This window comes from Choloepus didactylus, chromosome 2 (genome assembly GCF_015220235.1).
Source record: "Choloepus didactylus isolate mChoDid1 chromosome 2, mChoDid1.pri, whole genome shotgun sequence".
NCBI classification, from domain to species: domain Eukaryota; kingdom Metazoa; phylum Chordata; class Mammalia; order Pilosa; family Megalonychidae; genus Choloepus; species Choloepus didactylus.
In genome coordinates, this window is record NC_051308.1 from 156,599,437 (window position 1) to 156,617,719 (window position 18,283).

General features: G+C 38.2%; 1 protein-coding gene across 1 annotated transcript in view; it reads right to left on the reverse strand.

Moving 5' to 3' along the window:
* CLCA4 (chloride channel accessory 4) overlaps positions 1-18,283 on the reverse strand; it is a 43,233-nt gene that overhangs the window by 15,252 nt on the left and 9,698 nt on the right. Inside the window, exons 5-6 of the mRNA XM_037816035.1 lie at positions 1,196-1,373; positions 629-847 (exon numbers count right to left, since the gene is read on the reverse strand). Coding sequence (XP_037671963.1) covers positions 629-847; positions 1,196-1,373 — 397 coding nt within the window. The remainder of the gene's footprint in view (positions 1-628; positions 848-1,195; positions 1,374-18,283) is intronic.

Below are 18,283 nucleotides of genomic sequence, written 5' to 3' on the forward strand. Positions count from 1 at the left end.
GAAAACTTTCTTTATTCAACTATAAACTCCTCGAGGATATGGGCCACTATTCCCAGAGCCTAGCACAATGCCTATCACAGAGTAGACACTGAATATTGTAGAAGAAATGAAAAGCTGGATCTGGCCATATATTCTTCATGGTGATGATTTTAGTCTGTGTCTTTGAGCATAAGGAGGTCATTTATAAAGGTTGCACAAATTAGATAAAGCCATGTTAAGAACCCTCCTAGTTGATCATGTTCCTTGACCTGGAATATGGAGTTCAGCAGCCCTGAATCCACTCTATCCTCATGTCTACCAAGTATTTCCAGTACGTAAAGTGGGCATGGTTAGAAACAGTTTCTGTATTTCAATCTCTAGTTCTGATCCTCCAACTAAAACTTTACTAAAGGGCCTCAAAACTCTTCTCAGTAAACCCTCCATTTTTTGGAATTGGGTTAGTTCTACTTAACTCCATTGGCTTCTGTCTTTCATTAGAATATTTCTCTGCCCCTCCTGAAGTCATGACCATTGGAGGTGATGGAACTTTAGGCCACCATGAAATTTAGAACAACCGAGATGCAGATAGAGTGTAGAGTATTTTTAAGCTAGTTCCCTTCATCTAGGAAAAATGGGCCGCGAAGCTTACCCCCATGCTTCCAGACTTATCAAGAACTAAGCACACAATTCTTTGCATGATCCTCAGCAATGAGAAGACAGGGGAAGGAGGTGGTTCCTGCATTGGCACGGTGTGGTTAAAATCCTCAGATTTGCTGATCACCTCCCATGTGCTTCTGAAGTCACACTTGTTGTTTTGTAAACTTGGAGCTTCTTGGTTATGGTTTTTTTCATTACAGAATTCAATAACCTGAAAGGTTAATAAGATGAAAAATGTAATTTTTACTTACCATGCATTTAAAATATAACTACAAAGAAAAAAAATAAAAAATCTCTTCTGCAAATATATTTATTGAATGAAATATGATTCAATGAGGAATCAACATTAATAGGACTTTATAGTAAGGTGAATTTTCAATTATAAAAATAACAACAGCAAAAAACTAATACTAATTGGGTGCTTACTATATGCTACCCAATATTGAAAGAACTCTATAGTAGTACACTTAATCCTTCAGGTCACCTGGACAGATATTTTAAAAACATGATAGCATGTCCTTTGGTTATAAATTCTAGACACAATGATTGGCATACTTACAGATTCAAAACTTTGCATAAACATTATGGATGCCTTTTCAGTTTGATCTTTATCAGGGAAAAACTGACAACCTTTTTCATACAGTCCGGTCTGAGAATCGCGTCTGCATGTTCTAGTTATACAGCTGTCTCCTTGACACTTATGAAATCTATTTATACCAGAAATACCTGTGGAACACCTGAAAATGCATGACAGTTAGTTTTTGAAGCAGCCTAACCGTTAACATTTTTGAAAACATTATTCATTATATTATGATATTCATTATATCAAAGTTTTAATTCTTTTATGAGTACCACACAAACCCTATTCTGAGAAAAAGTTAAGGTTTCCTATCAGAGCAATATCTGTTTTTCAAGAAATTGTAGGGTTAAATTTTAAGTGGAACTTCCAAATATATGCAATGGCTGAGTTCTCTACTGTGATTAAAACAGCTGCTGTCTTGCTTAGAGTAATGGCTGGAGGCTCCCCTTTTCCATATACCTCTCCTGCTGGTCTTGTAGTGGTAAATGAGCTGTAGGCATCTGGAGGAGGGAATCTGTGAAAGCACTTCCTCCGTGTACCATCTTGGCTTGAAGTTATTTATAGATTTCTTGTCAGAGAATATATCCTCAAAAGATTTGGTTGTGGCATAGCTACAATTATTTTAATTAGTGAAAAAGCATTGTTAGGGGACTTCTGGGAAGATGGCAGAGTAGGTGAGGCAAAACAGGTTTCTCCTCCATCAGAGTAACTAGAAAGATTCCTGAGGACATGAAGGACCGTGGTTCCAGGGTGTGACCAGCCATAGAGGGTCACTCACAGTATATGGAAGGGACACCAAGAAAAATGGAGGAGAGATGGCAGCTGGAGGGACATGGTAAGTGTGTTCCCTGTCTGAACCGCCCCCTACCCAGGCCAGCAGCAGCAAAATTGCCTTCAGGCAAGGGAGTGAGCAGCGGCTCTCCACTCCCGTTCACCTACCTTGACAATTTGCTGGGGGGTGATCCTCCACAGTCAGACAGCAGGGAGCTCCCGTGAGGGAATCCAGTAGGCTGTCATTGCTCTCCCCCAACAGAAGTCTGGGGAGGTGCAGTGGCAAGAAGTGGGGAGGGGAGAGGTGCCATACTGGTGATTGGGAGTCCTTCACACATCCCAGAGACTTGCAGGTGCAGGGCAGGCAGAGAACCAGCAGGCAGGACCCATGTCCCATCTGCGGGGTGCCCTGGATCAGGCTCCCTGCCTACCTCTTTGGGGCCCACATTGCAGCTCCAAGACAAGGATTCTCCAGAGCTCAGGGAGATCTGGAGCACTGACTGGTTCCCCTCATGGATTGGACTCCACCCACCATATAGGAGAAGTTTAGGGAAGACCTCCTTGAGAGCACCACCTACTGGTAGGTTAGGGAAACTGCACTCCAGCAAACCAAGTTATCTATGAATACTCAATTAATTCTGCACTTCCAAAAATAACCCTATCAAGACAAGCAAATGTCCCAAAGCCAGAAGAAAATTACAAAGCACTTGAAGGATATAGACAATATGGAAAAGCTAAATGAACAAATTAAAAATCTGTAAGAGACACAGAATTTGGAGCAATTAATCAAAGAAATACACAGAAGCATCATATTATGGCTCAGGATATAAAGGACATGAAGAAGATCCTAGAAAAGCATAAAGAAGAATTTTCAAGAATCAAAAAAAGATAGCAGATCTTACAGAAATAAAAGATACTGTTAATCAAATTAAAAATATTCTTGAAACACATAATACCAGATTTGAAGAAGAAGAGGAACACATTAGTGACCTCAAAGATTGGGTGATGGAAAAGTGAGAGCATAAAAAACAAATGGTGAGAAAAATAAAAACATTTGAAATGGATCATCGGAAAAAATGGACAACATGAAGTGCACAAATATAAGAATCACTGGTGTCCCAGAAGGGGAAGAAAAGAGTAAAAGGCTAGGAAGAGTATTCAAAGAAATTGTTGGTGAAAACTTCCCAACCCTTCTGAACTACAGAAATATGTAAATTAAAGATGCCCAATGAACTCCTAAAATAATAAATCCAAGTAAACCTACTCCAATACCTGTACTGATTAGATTGTCAAGTGCTGAAGAGGAGAGACTTCTGAAAGCAGCAAGAGAGAAGGGATTCACCACATACAAGGGAAACAACATAAGACTAAGTATTGACTACTCAGCAGGCACCATTGGAGGCAAGAAGACAGTGGTATGACATATTTAAAATTCTGAAAGAGAAAAACTGCCAGCCAAGAATTCTTTATCCAGCAAAGCTCTCCTTCAAAATTGGAGAGTTTAAAGTTTTCACAGGCAAACAAATGCTGAGAGAATTTGTTAACAAGAGACTGGCACCACAAGTAATACTAAACGTTACTCTACCAGCTGAGAAAAAAAGAATGGAGAGAAAGGTCTGGAGAAGAGCACAGATCTGAAGAGTATTAGTAAGGGTAACTTAACTGAAGAGTATTAGTAAGGGTAACTTAAAGGAAAAAAGGAGAGAGGGAAAAAAAGTAGATCTAACAACTAAAAACCAAAGGATAAGATGGCTGATTCAAGAACTATTTTCACAGTAATAACTTTGAATGTGAATGGATTAAACTCTCCAATTAAAAGGTATAGACTGATAGTATGGATTAAAAAATATGACAGCGGTATGTTGTTTACAAGAGACTCATCTTAGACCTGGAGATACAAAGAGACTGAAAGTGAAAGGATGGAAAAAATATTTCATGCAAACTGCAATCAAAAGAAAGCAGGGATTGAGGGGAGGCAGGGCAAGATGGTGGAGTAGTGAGGTGTCGATTTCAGTTACTCCTCTGGGGTAGTTGGTAAAAGCCAGGAACTGCATGGACTGGACACTGCAGATGAATTTGAGGTTGGACATACTTCATACAACACTCACAAATACATGGAACAGCTGAGATCAGTGAAATTTGTAAGTTCTCATGGCCATGGGGCCTGCGCCCTTCCCTGCCAGGCACAATCCCATGGGAGGAGGGGCCATTGGTGCTGGGAACCAGGAGGGAGAACTGCACATGAAACACTGATTAACAAACTCAGACTCTGGAACAAAAACTGTAACCATGGATAAACTGACATCAGACACCAGAGAATCTGGGAGCAGTCAGCCCAGCAGAGAAGAGACAGGGCTAGCAAAAACAGCAAAAAACAAAACAAAACAAAACAAAAGCCTAACAACAATAACAAAAAAAACAAAACAAAATGAAAACAGAGACTTTTTGGAGTTCAGGTGAACTTAATACAGAGATGGGCACATATGCAAATCCAGGGGGCAAGGATCCTTGCCTGAGAAGCTGGTTTCTCTGCTTTCTTAATTATTCCTTAATCACCCTCAACTCCTTGTCTTTTAGCATTTCAATAGCCCAGTAGATCTGCAAGGACTATAAATCATACTGGGCCCTTCTTTCTCTCTCTTTCTTTCTTTCTTTCTTTCTTTCTTTCTTTCTTTCTTTCTTTCTTTCTTTCTTTTCTTTCTTTCTTCCTTCCTTCCTTCCTTCCTTCCTTCCTTCCTTCCTTCCTTCCTTCCTTTCTTTTAAATCTTTTTCTTTTTTTCTAAAACAATTATTCTAAGAAGCCCATTACAGAAAGCCTCAAAGACTTGCAATTTGGTCCCAGCCAAGAGCAGAGTTAAGATAGCTCTGAGAGACAAAGCAGTAAGTCTAGTGGCAGAAAAAATTCACCAAACACCATAACTTCCTAAGAAAAGGGGAGTGTGGCTCTCCTTTTGGGAACTCAGATCCCAGGGGCTGGAATTCAGAAAACGGCTTCAGTCAGCCATGCCTTGACAGGGTCAGGGTCACCAGGAGAACTAAAGGCTCCATGCCTCCTTACACTGGTGGGGGAACTGTGGACTGGCAAGCGCCACTTGCTGGACAGCATAGGAGAAGCACAGAGTCTAAAGGCCTCACAGGAGGGTTTCATTCTCAAGGAAACTCCATACCCTCCTCCTGAGACCTGGGCCACTCTGGACTGGAAAAACCTGACTGGGGTTGACCATATCTGAGGAGACTGTCACACAAAAAGGATACACAGAGGCAGGCCAAGAAACAGAAAAATAAGAGGTGAAAACTCAGATCAACTAAACAGAATCTAAGTTAAAGGTCTAGAATAAGCTGAACTGAACGCCAAAGGTTAGAGAACAAAGCCAATCAACAAGAAAACCCTAGGTAAAAGAGTGAAAACAAGCTCCAGAATAAACTACTCAAGAAAGTCAGATGCCTAGACAGCTTAAGATAATGAGCCATACTAGGAAACATGAAAATATGGACCAGCCAAAGGAACAAACTAATAGTTCAATTGAGATACAGGAGTTTAAGCAATTATTGCTAAATCAATTCAATGAACTGAAGAAAGAACTAATTGGAGATGTTCAAACAAATCTAAATCAATTCAGAAATCAAGTCAATGAACTCAGGGGAGACGTAGCAAAAATGATGAAGGATATAAGGAAGACACTGGATGACCATAGGAAGAATTCATAAACTTGAAAAAGAAAATGACAGTACATATAGGGATGAAAGGCATAATGGAGGAGATAAAAAGGACAATGGAGGGATACAACAGTAGATTTGAACAGGCAGAAGAAAGGATCAGCGAATTGGAAGACCAGAAACCTGAATTCACACACATGAAAGAACAGATGTTGAAAAGAATGGAAAAATATGAACAGGGTTTTAGAGAGCTGAGTGACAACATGATATGCACAAACATATGTGTTATGGATGTCCCAGAGGGAGAAGAGAAGGGGGAAAGAGGCAGAAAGAATAACAGAAGAAATAATCACTGAAAATTTCACAACTCTTATGAAAGACAGATAAATAGAGATTCAAGAAGTACAGCATACCCAAGCAGAAGAGATGCCAATAGACCCACTCTAAGACACTTACTCATCAGATTGTCCAATGTCAAAGACAGAGAATTCTGAAAGCAGCAAGAGAAAAGAAATCCATCACATACAAGGGAAGCTCAATAAGACTATGTACAGATTTCTCCGCAGAAAACATGGAGGTGAGAAGACAGTGGTATGATATATTTAAGATACTGAAAAAGAAGAACTGCCAACCAAGAATTCTATATCCAGCAAAACTGTCCTTCAAAAATGAGGGAGGGATTAAAATATTTTCAGACAAACAGACACTGAGAGAGTTTGTGAATAAGAGACCAGTGCTACAAGAAATACTAAAGGGTGTGCTACAGGCTGATGGGAAGAGACAGGAGAAAGATGTTTGGAGAAGAGTGTAGAAATGAAGATGATCAGGAAAGGTAAAAAGAGAGAGAGGAAAAAATAAGATATGACATATAAAATTCAAAAGACAAAATGATAGAAGAAAGTAGTACCCTTTACAGTAATAACACTAAATGTTAATGGATTAAACTCCCCAATAAAAAGACACAGACTGGCAGAATGGATCAAAAAACAGGACCCATCTGTATGCTGTCTACAAGAAACTCTTCTTAGACACAAGGAAAAAAATAGGCTGAAAGTGAAAGGTTGGAAAAAAGATATTTCGTGCTAACAGCAATCAGAAAAAAGTGGGAGTAGCTATATCAGTATCAGACAAAGTAAACTTCAAAAGTTAGATAATTGAAAGAGACAAAGAAGGGCACTACATACTAATAAAAGGATCAATTCATCAAGAAATCATAACAATCATAGATATTTATGCACAAACCAGAGTGCCCCAAAATTCATGAGGCAAACACTGAGAACACTAAAAGGAGAAGTTGATAACTCCACAATAATAGTTGGAGACTTCAATACACCGCTCTTATCAATGAATAGAATATCTAGACAGGATCAACAAGGAAATGGAGATATTGAATTGTATGATAAACGAACTAGACTTAACAGACATTTATAGAACACTACACCCCTCAACAGCATGATACACATTTTTCTCAAGTGCTCATGGAACATCCTCTTGGATAGACCACATGTTGGGTCACAAAGCAAGTCTCAACAAATTAAAAAATATTGATATTATAAAAAACACTATCTCAGATCATAATGGAATGAAGTTGGAAATAAATAACAGTCAGAAGACTGTAAAATTCATAAGTATATGGAGAACTAAGCAACACACTCTTAGAAAACTAGTGGGTAAAGGAAGAAATTACAAGAGAAACTAGTAAGTATCTTGAGGCAAATGACAATGAAAACACAATAAAACTTATGGAATGCAGCAAAGAGGTGCTGAGAGGGAAATTTATTGCCCTAAATGCCTATATTAAAAGAGAAGAGAGAGCAAAAATTGAAGAATTAAGTGTCCACCTGGAGGAACTAGAGAAAGAACAGCAAATTAACCCCAAAGGAAACAGAAGGAAAGAAATAACAAAGATTAGAGCAAAAATAAATGAAACTAAGAACAGGAAAACAATAGAGAGAATCAACAAAACCAGAAGCTGGTTCTTAGAGAAAAACAACAAAATTGATGGCCCTCTAGCTAGGCTAACAAAGAGAGAGAGGGAGAGAGAGAGAGAGAGAGAGAGAGAGAGAGAGAGAGAGAGAGAGAGAGAGAGAGAGAGAGAGCGAGCAGATACAAATAAATGCAATCAGAAATGGGAAAGGAAACATAACTACTGACTCTGTAGAAATAAAGGAGATAATGAGAAGATTCTGTGATCAACTATATAGTAATAAACTGGACAACTTACATGAAATGGACAACTTCCTACAAAAGCATAAACAACCAACATTGACTTGAGATGAAATAGATGACTCAACAAACCAATCACAAGAAAGAGATTGAGTCAGTCGTCAAAAAGCTCCCCAAAAAAGAAAAGCCCAGGAGCAGATGGCTTCACATGTGAATTCTACGAAGCATTCAAGAAAGAATTAATACCAATCCTGCTCAAACTCCTCAAAAAAATTGAAGAGGAGGGAAAGCTCCCCAAGTCATTCTATGAAGCCAACATCACCCTAATACCCAAATCAGACAAAGATACTACAAAAAAAAAAAAAAAGAAATTTATACACCAATCTCTTTAATGAATATAGATGCAGAAATCCTCAGGAAAATACTCACAAATTGAATCTAGCAGCACATTAAAAGAATTATACACTACAATCAAGTGGGGTTTATTCCAGGTATGCAAGGCTGGTTCAACACAAGAAAATCAATTAGTGTAATACACCACATCAATAAATCAAAGCAAAAGAACCACACTGTGCCAGTTTGAATGTATTATGTCCCCCAAAACACCATTATCTTTGATGTAAGGTTGTGTGAGCAGATGTATCAGTGTTGATTAGATTGTAATTCTTTGAGTGTTTCTGTGGAGATGTGCCCCATCCAACTGTGGGTGATGACTCTGGATAATTTCCATGGAGGTGTTGCCCCACCCATTCAGGGTGGGCCTAATTAAATCACTGGAGCCATGTAAATGAGCTGATGGACAGGGGAACACAGTGTAGCTGTGAGTGATATTTTGAAGAGGACCTACAGCCAAGAGGGACACTTTGAATATTGCACAGAAGCTGAGAGAGTAGCTACAGATTAGAGACAATTTGAAGATGGCCGTTGAAAGCAGACTCTTACTCTGGAGAAGCTAAGAGAGGGCAAACACCCCAAGAGCAACTAAGAGTGACATTTTTGAGGAACTGCAGCCTAGAAAGGAACATCCTGGGAGAAAGCCATTTTGAAACCAGAACTTTGGAGCAGACTGCAGCCACGTGCCTTCCCAGCTAACAGACATTTTCTGGACACCATTGGCCATCCTCTAGTGAAGGTACCCTTTGTTGATGGACACTTTATGGCCTTAAGACTATAACTTTGTAACCAAATAAATCCTCTTTTATAAAAGCCACTCTATTTCCAGTGTTTTGCATTCTGGCAGCATTAGCAAACTAGAATACACATGATCATCTCGATTGATGCAGAAAAGGCATTTGACAAAATTCAACATCCTTTCTTGATGAAAACACTTCAAAGGATAGGAATAGAAGGGAATTTTCTCAATATGATAAAGGCAATATATGAAAAACCCACAGCTAACATCATACTCAATGGGGAGAGATTGAAAACTTTCCCTGTAAGATCAGGAACAAGACAGGGATGCCCACTGTCACCACTGTTATTCAACATTGTGCTGGAAGTTCTAGCTAGAACAATTAGGCAAGAAAAAGAAATGGAGAGGAAGAAGTAAAACTTCCACTGTTTGCAGATGACATGACCCTATATGTAGAAAATACAGAAAAATCTACAGCAAAGCTATTAGAGCTAATCATGAATACAGCAAAGTGGCAGGCTATAAGATCAACATGCAAAAATCTGGCATTTGACAAAATTCAACATCCTTATACCCAAGTAATGTGCAGCAAGAGGAAGAAATTAAAAGAATTCCATATACAATAGCAACCAAAAGAATCAAGTATTTAGGAATAAACTTAACGAAGGCCACAAAAGACCTATTTAAAGAAAACTGCAAGAAAGTGCTAAACGAAATCAAACAGGCCCCCCAAAAATGGAAGAACATACCATCTTCATGGATTGGAAGACTAAATTTAATTAAGATGTCAACTCCACCTAAACTGATTTATAGATTCAATGCAATACCAATTAAAATCCCAACAACTCACCTTGCAGAAATAGAAAAATGAATAACCAAATTTATTTGGAAACACAGGTGCCCCAAATAGCCAAAAATATCTTGAGAAAGAGGAATGACATGGGAGGTCTCACACTGCCTGACTCTGATGCATATCACAAAGCTACAGTGCTCAAAACAGCATGGTACTGGCATAAGGACAGAGATACCGACCAATGGAATTGAATTGAGTGTTCAGAAATAGACTCTCGCATCCATGGACAATTGATCTTTGATAAGGCAGTGAAGCCAAAGTCACTGGGACAGAGCAGCCTCTTCAATAAATGGTGTTTGGAGAACTGGATATCCATTTTCAAAAGAATGAAAGAGGACTCCGACCTCATACCTTACATAAAAATTAACTCCAAATGGATTGTTCTAGTTTGCTAATGCTGCCAGATTGCAAAACACCAGAAATGGATTGGCTTTTATAATGGGGGTTTATTTGGTTACAAAGTTACAGTCTTAAGGCCATAAAGTGTCCAAGGTAAGTCATCAACAATCAGGTACCTTCACTGGAGGATGGTCAATGGTGTCTGGAAAACCTCTGTTAGCTGGGAAAGCACGTGGCTGGCATCTGCTACAGAGTTCTGGTTTCAAAAATGGCTTTCTCCCAGGACATTCCTCTCTAGGCTGCAGGTCCTCAAAAATGTCTCTCTCACTTGCTCTTGGGGTGTTTGTCCTCTCTCAGCTTCTCAGGAGCAAAAGTCTGCTTTCAAGAGCCATCTTCAAACTCTCAACTATAGTTCCTCTCTCAGCTCCTGTGCATTCTTTGAAGTGTCCCTCTTGGCTGTAGGAAGCTCGCTCCTTCTGTCTAAGCTTTTATAGGGCTCCGGTGACCTAAACAAGGCCCACACTGAATGGGCAGAGCCACACCTCCATGGAAATTGTCTAATCAGAGTTATCACCTATAGTTGGATGTGTCACATCTCCATGGAAAAACTCAAAGACTTACAATCTAATCAACACTAATAATGTCTGCCCCCACAAGATTACATCAAAGAACATGCCATTTTGGGGGACATAATACATCCAAACCAGTACATGGATCAAAGACCTAAACATAAGTGCTAAGACCATAAGACTTTTAGAAGAAAATGTAGGACAACGTCTTAAAGAACTTGTCATAGGATGTGGTTTCTTAGACCTTACACCCAAAGCGTGAGCAACCAAAGAACAAATAGAGAAATGGGATCTACTCAAAATCAAACACTTTGTACATCAAAGGACTCTATTTAAAAAGTAAAAATGCAGCCTATAATGGGAGATGATATTTGGAAACCACATATCAGATAAGGGTTTAATATCTTGAATATATGAAGTGATCCTACAATTCAACAACAGAAAGACAAATGACCCAGTTAAAAAATAGGCAAAAGACATGGACAGACAGTTTTCTGAAGAGGAAATACAAATGGCCCAAAAACATATGAAAAAATGCTCAACCTTACTGGCTATTAGGGAAATGCAAATCAAAACCACAATGAGATATCATCTCATACCTACCAGAATGGCCATTATCCAAAAAACAGAAAATTACAAGTGCTGGAGAGGATGTGAAGAAAGAGGCACACATTCATTGGTGGTAGAAATGTAGAGTGGTGCAGCCATCCTATAAGACAGTGTAGAGGTTCCTCAGGAAGCTAATTATAGATCTGTCATATGATCCATCTATCCCATTGCTATGTATATACTCAAAGGAACTGAAAGTTAAGACACAAACCGACATGTGTAAACCAATGTTTATAGTGGCATTATTCATGATTGCCAAGAGATGGAAGCAGTCCAAATGTCCATCAATGGAAGAGTGGATAAGAAAACTGTGGTATATATACATGATGTAATATTATGCAGCTGTAAGACAGAACAAAGACATGGAACATATAATAACATGGATGAACCTTGAGGACTTTATGTTGAGTGAAGTTAGCCAGAAACAAAAGGAGAGATACTGTATGGTCTCACTAATATGAGCTAACATTAATGAGCAAACTTTGAGAGTTAAAAGCTGATAACACAGGCTACCAGGAGAAAGAGGGTAGAGATCAGGTATTTGATGCTGAAGGACTACAGAATGTTCAGCAGGATTGATTGTATAGATCCAGAAATAGATAGCACAATACTGTGTGATGGTAGCACAATACTGTGAGTACACTGAACAAAGATGTCTGTGAGTAAAGCTGAAAGAGGTGGGATAGGGGAATGTATGACATCAGAGGTATAGATAGATGATGAAGACTGGGACTGTATAACTTGGCAAAAACTGTAGTGGGCAATGACTGTCACTATATGTACAAATATAAAAATGTTCTCACATGGGGGAGAACAAATGAATATCAATGATGCAGAGTGTTGAAAAAGGGGCGTTATTTGGGAAAAAACATAATCAAAGCAAACTGGAGTCTATGGTCAACAGTAATATTGTAATATGCTACCATTAAATGTAACAAAGGCAATATAGCAAAGTTAAATGTGTATGAGAGGGGGATATAAGGGAGGGATATGGGATTCTTGGTAGTGGTGTTGTTTTCTGTCCTCACTATTATATTGTATTGTATGATATTTTATTTTTCTTTTTTTGTCTTTTTTATTATTCGCCAAAAAAAAACCCTTTTTCATAGTAATCAATATGTTCAGGTGTTGACTGTGGTGATAAATTTCCAACTATATGATGATACCATGAACAATTGATTGTACATTGTGGATAATTGTATGCTCTGTGAATATATCTCTATAAAATTGTAGGAAAAAATATAAATAGGAGTAAAAGTGCTGGAGAAAACACTGAGAGAGGGATGTACCTATTTACTGTTGATGAGGGGACAGAATGGTGTAGCCTTTCTGAAGGTCAGTGTGGTGGTTCCAAAAAAAAACTAAGTATGTGGGGGCCATATGTCCTGCAACCTCATTATGGGGTATGGAAATGGAAGATCTGAGAGCAGAGACATGAATGGACATTTGCACATTGGTGTTTATGGAGGCAGTATTCATGATTTGCAGTGGGTGGAGGTGGCCTAAGGGTACATTGACTGAGGAACAGAATGGTGAACTGTGGTGTGGGCATACAATGGAATACTGAGCACTACGAGAAGGTATGAAGTTGTGAGACATCAAAGGAGGTGAACGGATCCTGTAGACAGCATTTTGAGTGAAGTACACCAGAAACAAAAGCAAACACTGTTAATACCTCACCAATACGGACTAACTACAAGGTGTAAACTCAGAATTGGATCTTAGAGCACAGCCTAACAGGGAAACGATTATTGTAATAGTCCCTAGATTGTAAGCTCTTACAGCAGTCAAATCTATTCCTGAATTGTAATGGCTGTCTCCAAACTCTGAAATGTTGATCCATTTGTGTGTAACCTGATTGGTCTCTGGAACAGAGACATTACCTCCCAAAATACCAGGAAACTCAGAGCTAGAGCTTGACAGATATGAATGTCAGTATTAATGCATACAGCAACTGTTAAAAAAATAAAAAGCTGAAAAAGAGCCCCGACTTCAATTAGAGATATGAATGAAGCAGATCTGGTTAAGACTAGGGCAAATCAGGCCAAAGGGTAAAGGTTGAAACTGAGTGTGTGTTAAAACTTCAACTTCATGTGAGGCCAAGGGAAGAAATCTTTATTTGGTGTAGGATCTATATTTTCTAAACAATATAACTTCTACAGTCAGTTTGTTCAAACACCACAATTATATGGAACTTTGAATAGGAAGTGAGATGTGGTAGGTCTGTATAGGTTAGAGTGAAATAGCAACACATCCCAAAGTAATTTGGGTGGAGAATAAAAATATATATTTGGGGCCTCCCTTAGGGGCTGGGGGAGGATGCAGAGGTGTTGGCCTTCCTCACCTGGATTGTTGCTGATGTTCTCACAAACACTGGGGACTGATGGCTTGACATGCTGAGCCCTCTGTCTTGGGGCTGGCCCCTATGAAGCTTGTTACTGCAAAGGAGAGGCTAAACCTGCTTATAATTGTGCCTAAGAGTCTCCCCCGTGTGCCTCTTTGTTGCTCAGATGTGGCCCTCTCTCTCTAACTAAGACATCTTGGCAGGGATCTCACTGCCCTCTCTGCTATCTGGGATCTGACTCCCAGGGGTGTAAATCTCCCTGGCAATGCAGGATATGACTCCTGGGGATGAATCTGTACCTGGCATCGTGGTATTGAGAACATCTTCTTGACCAAAAGGAGGATGCGAAATGAAGCAAAATTAAGCTTCAGTGGCTGAGAGATTTCAAATGGAGTTGAGAGGTCACTCTGGTGGACATTCTTACGCACTATATAGATAAAACTTTTTAGGTTTTAATGTATTGGAATAGCTAGAAGTAAATACCTGAAGCTACCAAATTCCAACCCAGTAGCCTTGACTCTTGAAGATGATTGTATAACAATGTCGATTATAAGGGGTGACAGTGTGATTGTGAAAACCCTGTGGATCACACTCCCTTTATCCAGTGTATGGATGGATGAGTAGAAAAATGGGGACAAAAACTAAATGCAAATAGGGTGGGATGGGGGGATGATTTGGGTGTTCTTTTTTACTTTTGTTTTTTCTTCTTATTCTGATTCTTTCTGGTGTAAGGAAAATGTTCAAAAATAAATTGGGGTGATGAATGCACAACTATATGATAGTATTATGATTGTATCATATATGAATATATCTCAATAAAACTGAATTTAAAAAAAGAAAGCAGGGGTAGCTATGCTAATATCAGAAAAAATAGACTTTAAATGCAAAGATGTCATAAGAGATAAAGAAAGACTCTATATATTAATCAAAGGGATAATTCACCAAGAAGAAATAACAATTACAAATGTTTATGCACCCAATCACAGAGCTCCAAAATATATGAGACCAACATTGGCTAAACTGAAGTGAGCAATAGACATGTCTAATAATAAGAGTGGGAGACTCCAATACACCACTCTCTTCTATAGATAGAACAACTAGACAGAGGACCAATAAGGGAAGTGAGAACCTTAACAGTATGATCAATGAACTAGATTTAATAGACACATACAGATCATTACCTCCCAAAGTACCAGGATATACATTCTTCTCTATTGCCCATGAAAAATTTTCGAGGATAGGTCATACGCTGGGGTACAAAACAAGTCTTAATAAATTTTAAAAGATTGAAATTATTCAAAGCACATTCTTTGACCACAATGGAATGCAACCAGAAACCAACAACCATCAAAGAATTAGATCTTTCACAAATATATGGAAGTTAAATAACAACCAGTGGGTCAAAGAAGAAATTGCAAGAGAAATTGCTAAATATCTAGGGATGAATGAAAATGAGAACACAACGTATCAAAATCCATGTGATGCAGTGAAAGCAGTGCTGAGAGGAAAATTTATAGCTCTAAATGCATACATACATCAAAAAGCAAGAAAGAGTTAAAACTGAAGACCTAACTGAAGAACTGAAGAGGCTACAGAATGATCAGCAAACTACCCCTAAAGAAATTAGACAAAAAGGAATAACAAAGATTAAAGCAGAAATAAATGAGCTGGAGAACAACAACAACAACAAAAAACAATGGACAGAATAAATAAAACCAAAAGTTGGTTCTTTGAGAAGATCAGTAAGATCGACAAACCCTTAGCTAGACTGACAAGGTCAAAAAGAGAGAAGACCCAAATAATCAAAATCAGAAATGAGAAGGGGATAATTACTACAGATCCTGAAGAAATGAAAGTAATTGTAAGAGGACACTATGAACAACTGTATGCCAACAAGCTAGACAATTTAGAGGAAATGGACAATTTCCTGGAAACATATGAACAACCTAGACTGACCAGAGAAGAAATAGAAGACCTCACCCAACCAGTCACAAGCAAACAGATCCAATTAGTCATCAAAAATCTACCTACAAATAAATCCCAGGGTCAGATGGCCTCAGAGGGGGATTTTACCAAACGTTCCAAAAAGAATTGGCACCATTCCTGCTCAAACTCTTTCAAAAAATTGAAGAAAAAGGAACACTACCTTATTTTATGACGCTGATATCACTCTGATACCAAAACCAGATAGAGACACTACAAAAAAAGGAAAACTATAGTCCAATCTCCCTAATGAATACAGATGTAAAAATCCTAAACAAAATACTTGCAAATCAAATCCAAAGACACATTAAAAGAATTATACCCCATGACCAAGTGGGGTTAATTCCTGGCATGCCAGGGTGGTTCAGCATAAGAAAAGCAATTAATGTAATTCAACACAATAACAAATCGAAAGGGAAAAATCAAATGATCATCTCCATAGATGCTGAAAAAGCATTCAACAAAATTCAACATCCCTTTTTGATAAAAACACTTCAAAAGTAGGAATTGAAGGAACATTCCTCAATATGATAAAGGGCATATAAGAAAACCCATAGCTGGCATATTACTCAATGTTGAGAGGCTGAACGCCTTTCCCTTAGATCAGGAATGAGACAAGGATGCCTACTGTCACCTCTATTATTCAACATTGTGCTAGAAGTTCTAGCCAGAGCAATTCGCTAAGACAAAGATATAAAAGGTATACAAATTGGAAAGGAGGAAGTAAAGCTGTCAGTATTTGCAGATGATATGATTTTATATTTGAAAAATCCTGAGAATCCAACCACAAAACTACTTGAGTTAATAAACAAATTCAGCAGAGTAGATGGATATAAGATTAATGCACATAAGTCAGTAATGTTCCTATACACTAGTAATGACCTAACTGAAGAGGCAATCAAAAAAAAAAAAAATTCATTCACAATAGCAACTAAAAAAATCAAGTACCTAGGAATAAACTTAACCAAGGATGTAGAAGACCTCTACACAGAAAATTACAAAATTTTACTAAAAGAAATAAAAAAGGACCTAAATAAATGGAAAAATATTCCATGCTCATGGATAGGAAGACAAAATATTGTGAAGATGTCAATCCTACCCGAACTGATCTACATATTGAACACACTCCTGAACCAAATTCCAACAACCTACTTTGCAGACTTGGAAAAGCTAGTTATCAAATTTATTTGGAAGAGAAAGGGGCCTGAAATTGCCAAAAACATCCTAAAAAAGAACAAAGTGGGAGGACTTACACTTCCAAACATTGAAGCCTACTATAAAGCTACAGTAGTCAAAACAGCATGGTAATGCATAAAGATAGATCAATGGAATCAAATTGAGAGTTCAGAAATAGACCGCCAGATATACAGTTGGCTGATTTTTGATAAGGTCCCCAAATCCACTTAACTGGGACAGAACGGTCTCTTTAACACGGGCTGGGAGAACTGGATATCCATATCCAAAAGAATGAAAGAGGACCCATACCTCACACCCTACACAAAAATTAACTCAAAGTGGATCAAAGACCTCAATGTAAGAGACAGCACCATAAAACTCCTAGAAGATAGTGTAGGGAAACATCTTCAAGACCTAGTATTAGGAGGTTGCTTCTTAGATTTTATACCCAAAGCACAAGCAATGAAAGAAAAAATAGATAAATGGGCACTCCTCAAAATCAAAAGCTTCTCTACCTCAAAGGAATTTGTCAATAAGAGGCAGCCAACTCAATAGAAGAAACTATTTGGAAACCATGTATCTGATAAGAGACTAATATCTTGCATACATAAAGAAATCCTACAACTCAATGACAATAGTACAACCAGCCCAATTATAAAATGGGCAAAAGATATGAAAAGCCATTTTTCTGAAGAGGAAATACAAATAGCTAAAGAACACATGAAAAAATGTTTATCTTCACTAGCTATTAGGGAGATGCAAATCAAGACAACTTTGAGATATCTCACACAAATAAGAATGGCTGCCATCAAACAAATAAGAAACTACAAATGCTGGAGAGGATGTGGAGAAATTGGAACTCTTATTCATTGTTGGTGGGACTGTATAATGGTACAGCCACTCTGGAAGACAGTTTGGCAGTTATTCAGAAAACTAGATATTGAACTACCCTATCATCTGGCAATTCCAGTTCTCGGTATATACCTAGAAGATTTGAAAAGAGTGACACGAACAGAGGTTTGTACACCGATGCTCATAGCAGCATTCTTCATAGTTGCCAAGAGATGGAAACAATCCAAGTGTCCTTCAACAGATGAGTGGATAAACAAAATGTGTATACACATATGATGGAATACTATGCAGCAGTAAGAAGCAACAAGGTCTAGAAACATATGGCAACATGGATGAACCTTGAAGATATAATTCTGAGTGAAATAACTCAGACACAAAAGGAGAGAGATTGTATGTTGCCATCTCTGTGAACTATCTGAACAATGCAAAAGCAATGTCTTATAATATAGAATATTGGGGACCTTGTAATAGACAATAGCTAGTGAGGGAGAGTGATAATCTAATGTTTAGATATATTAATGATGGTGAATCAAAGGTATGGGAATGGATAGGGATGATGATTGTTTGTTAATGAGATTATAAGTATCACAGCTGTATTGTAGGCAAATAGGAATGA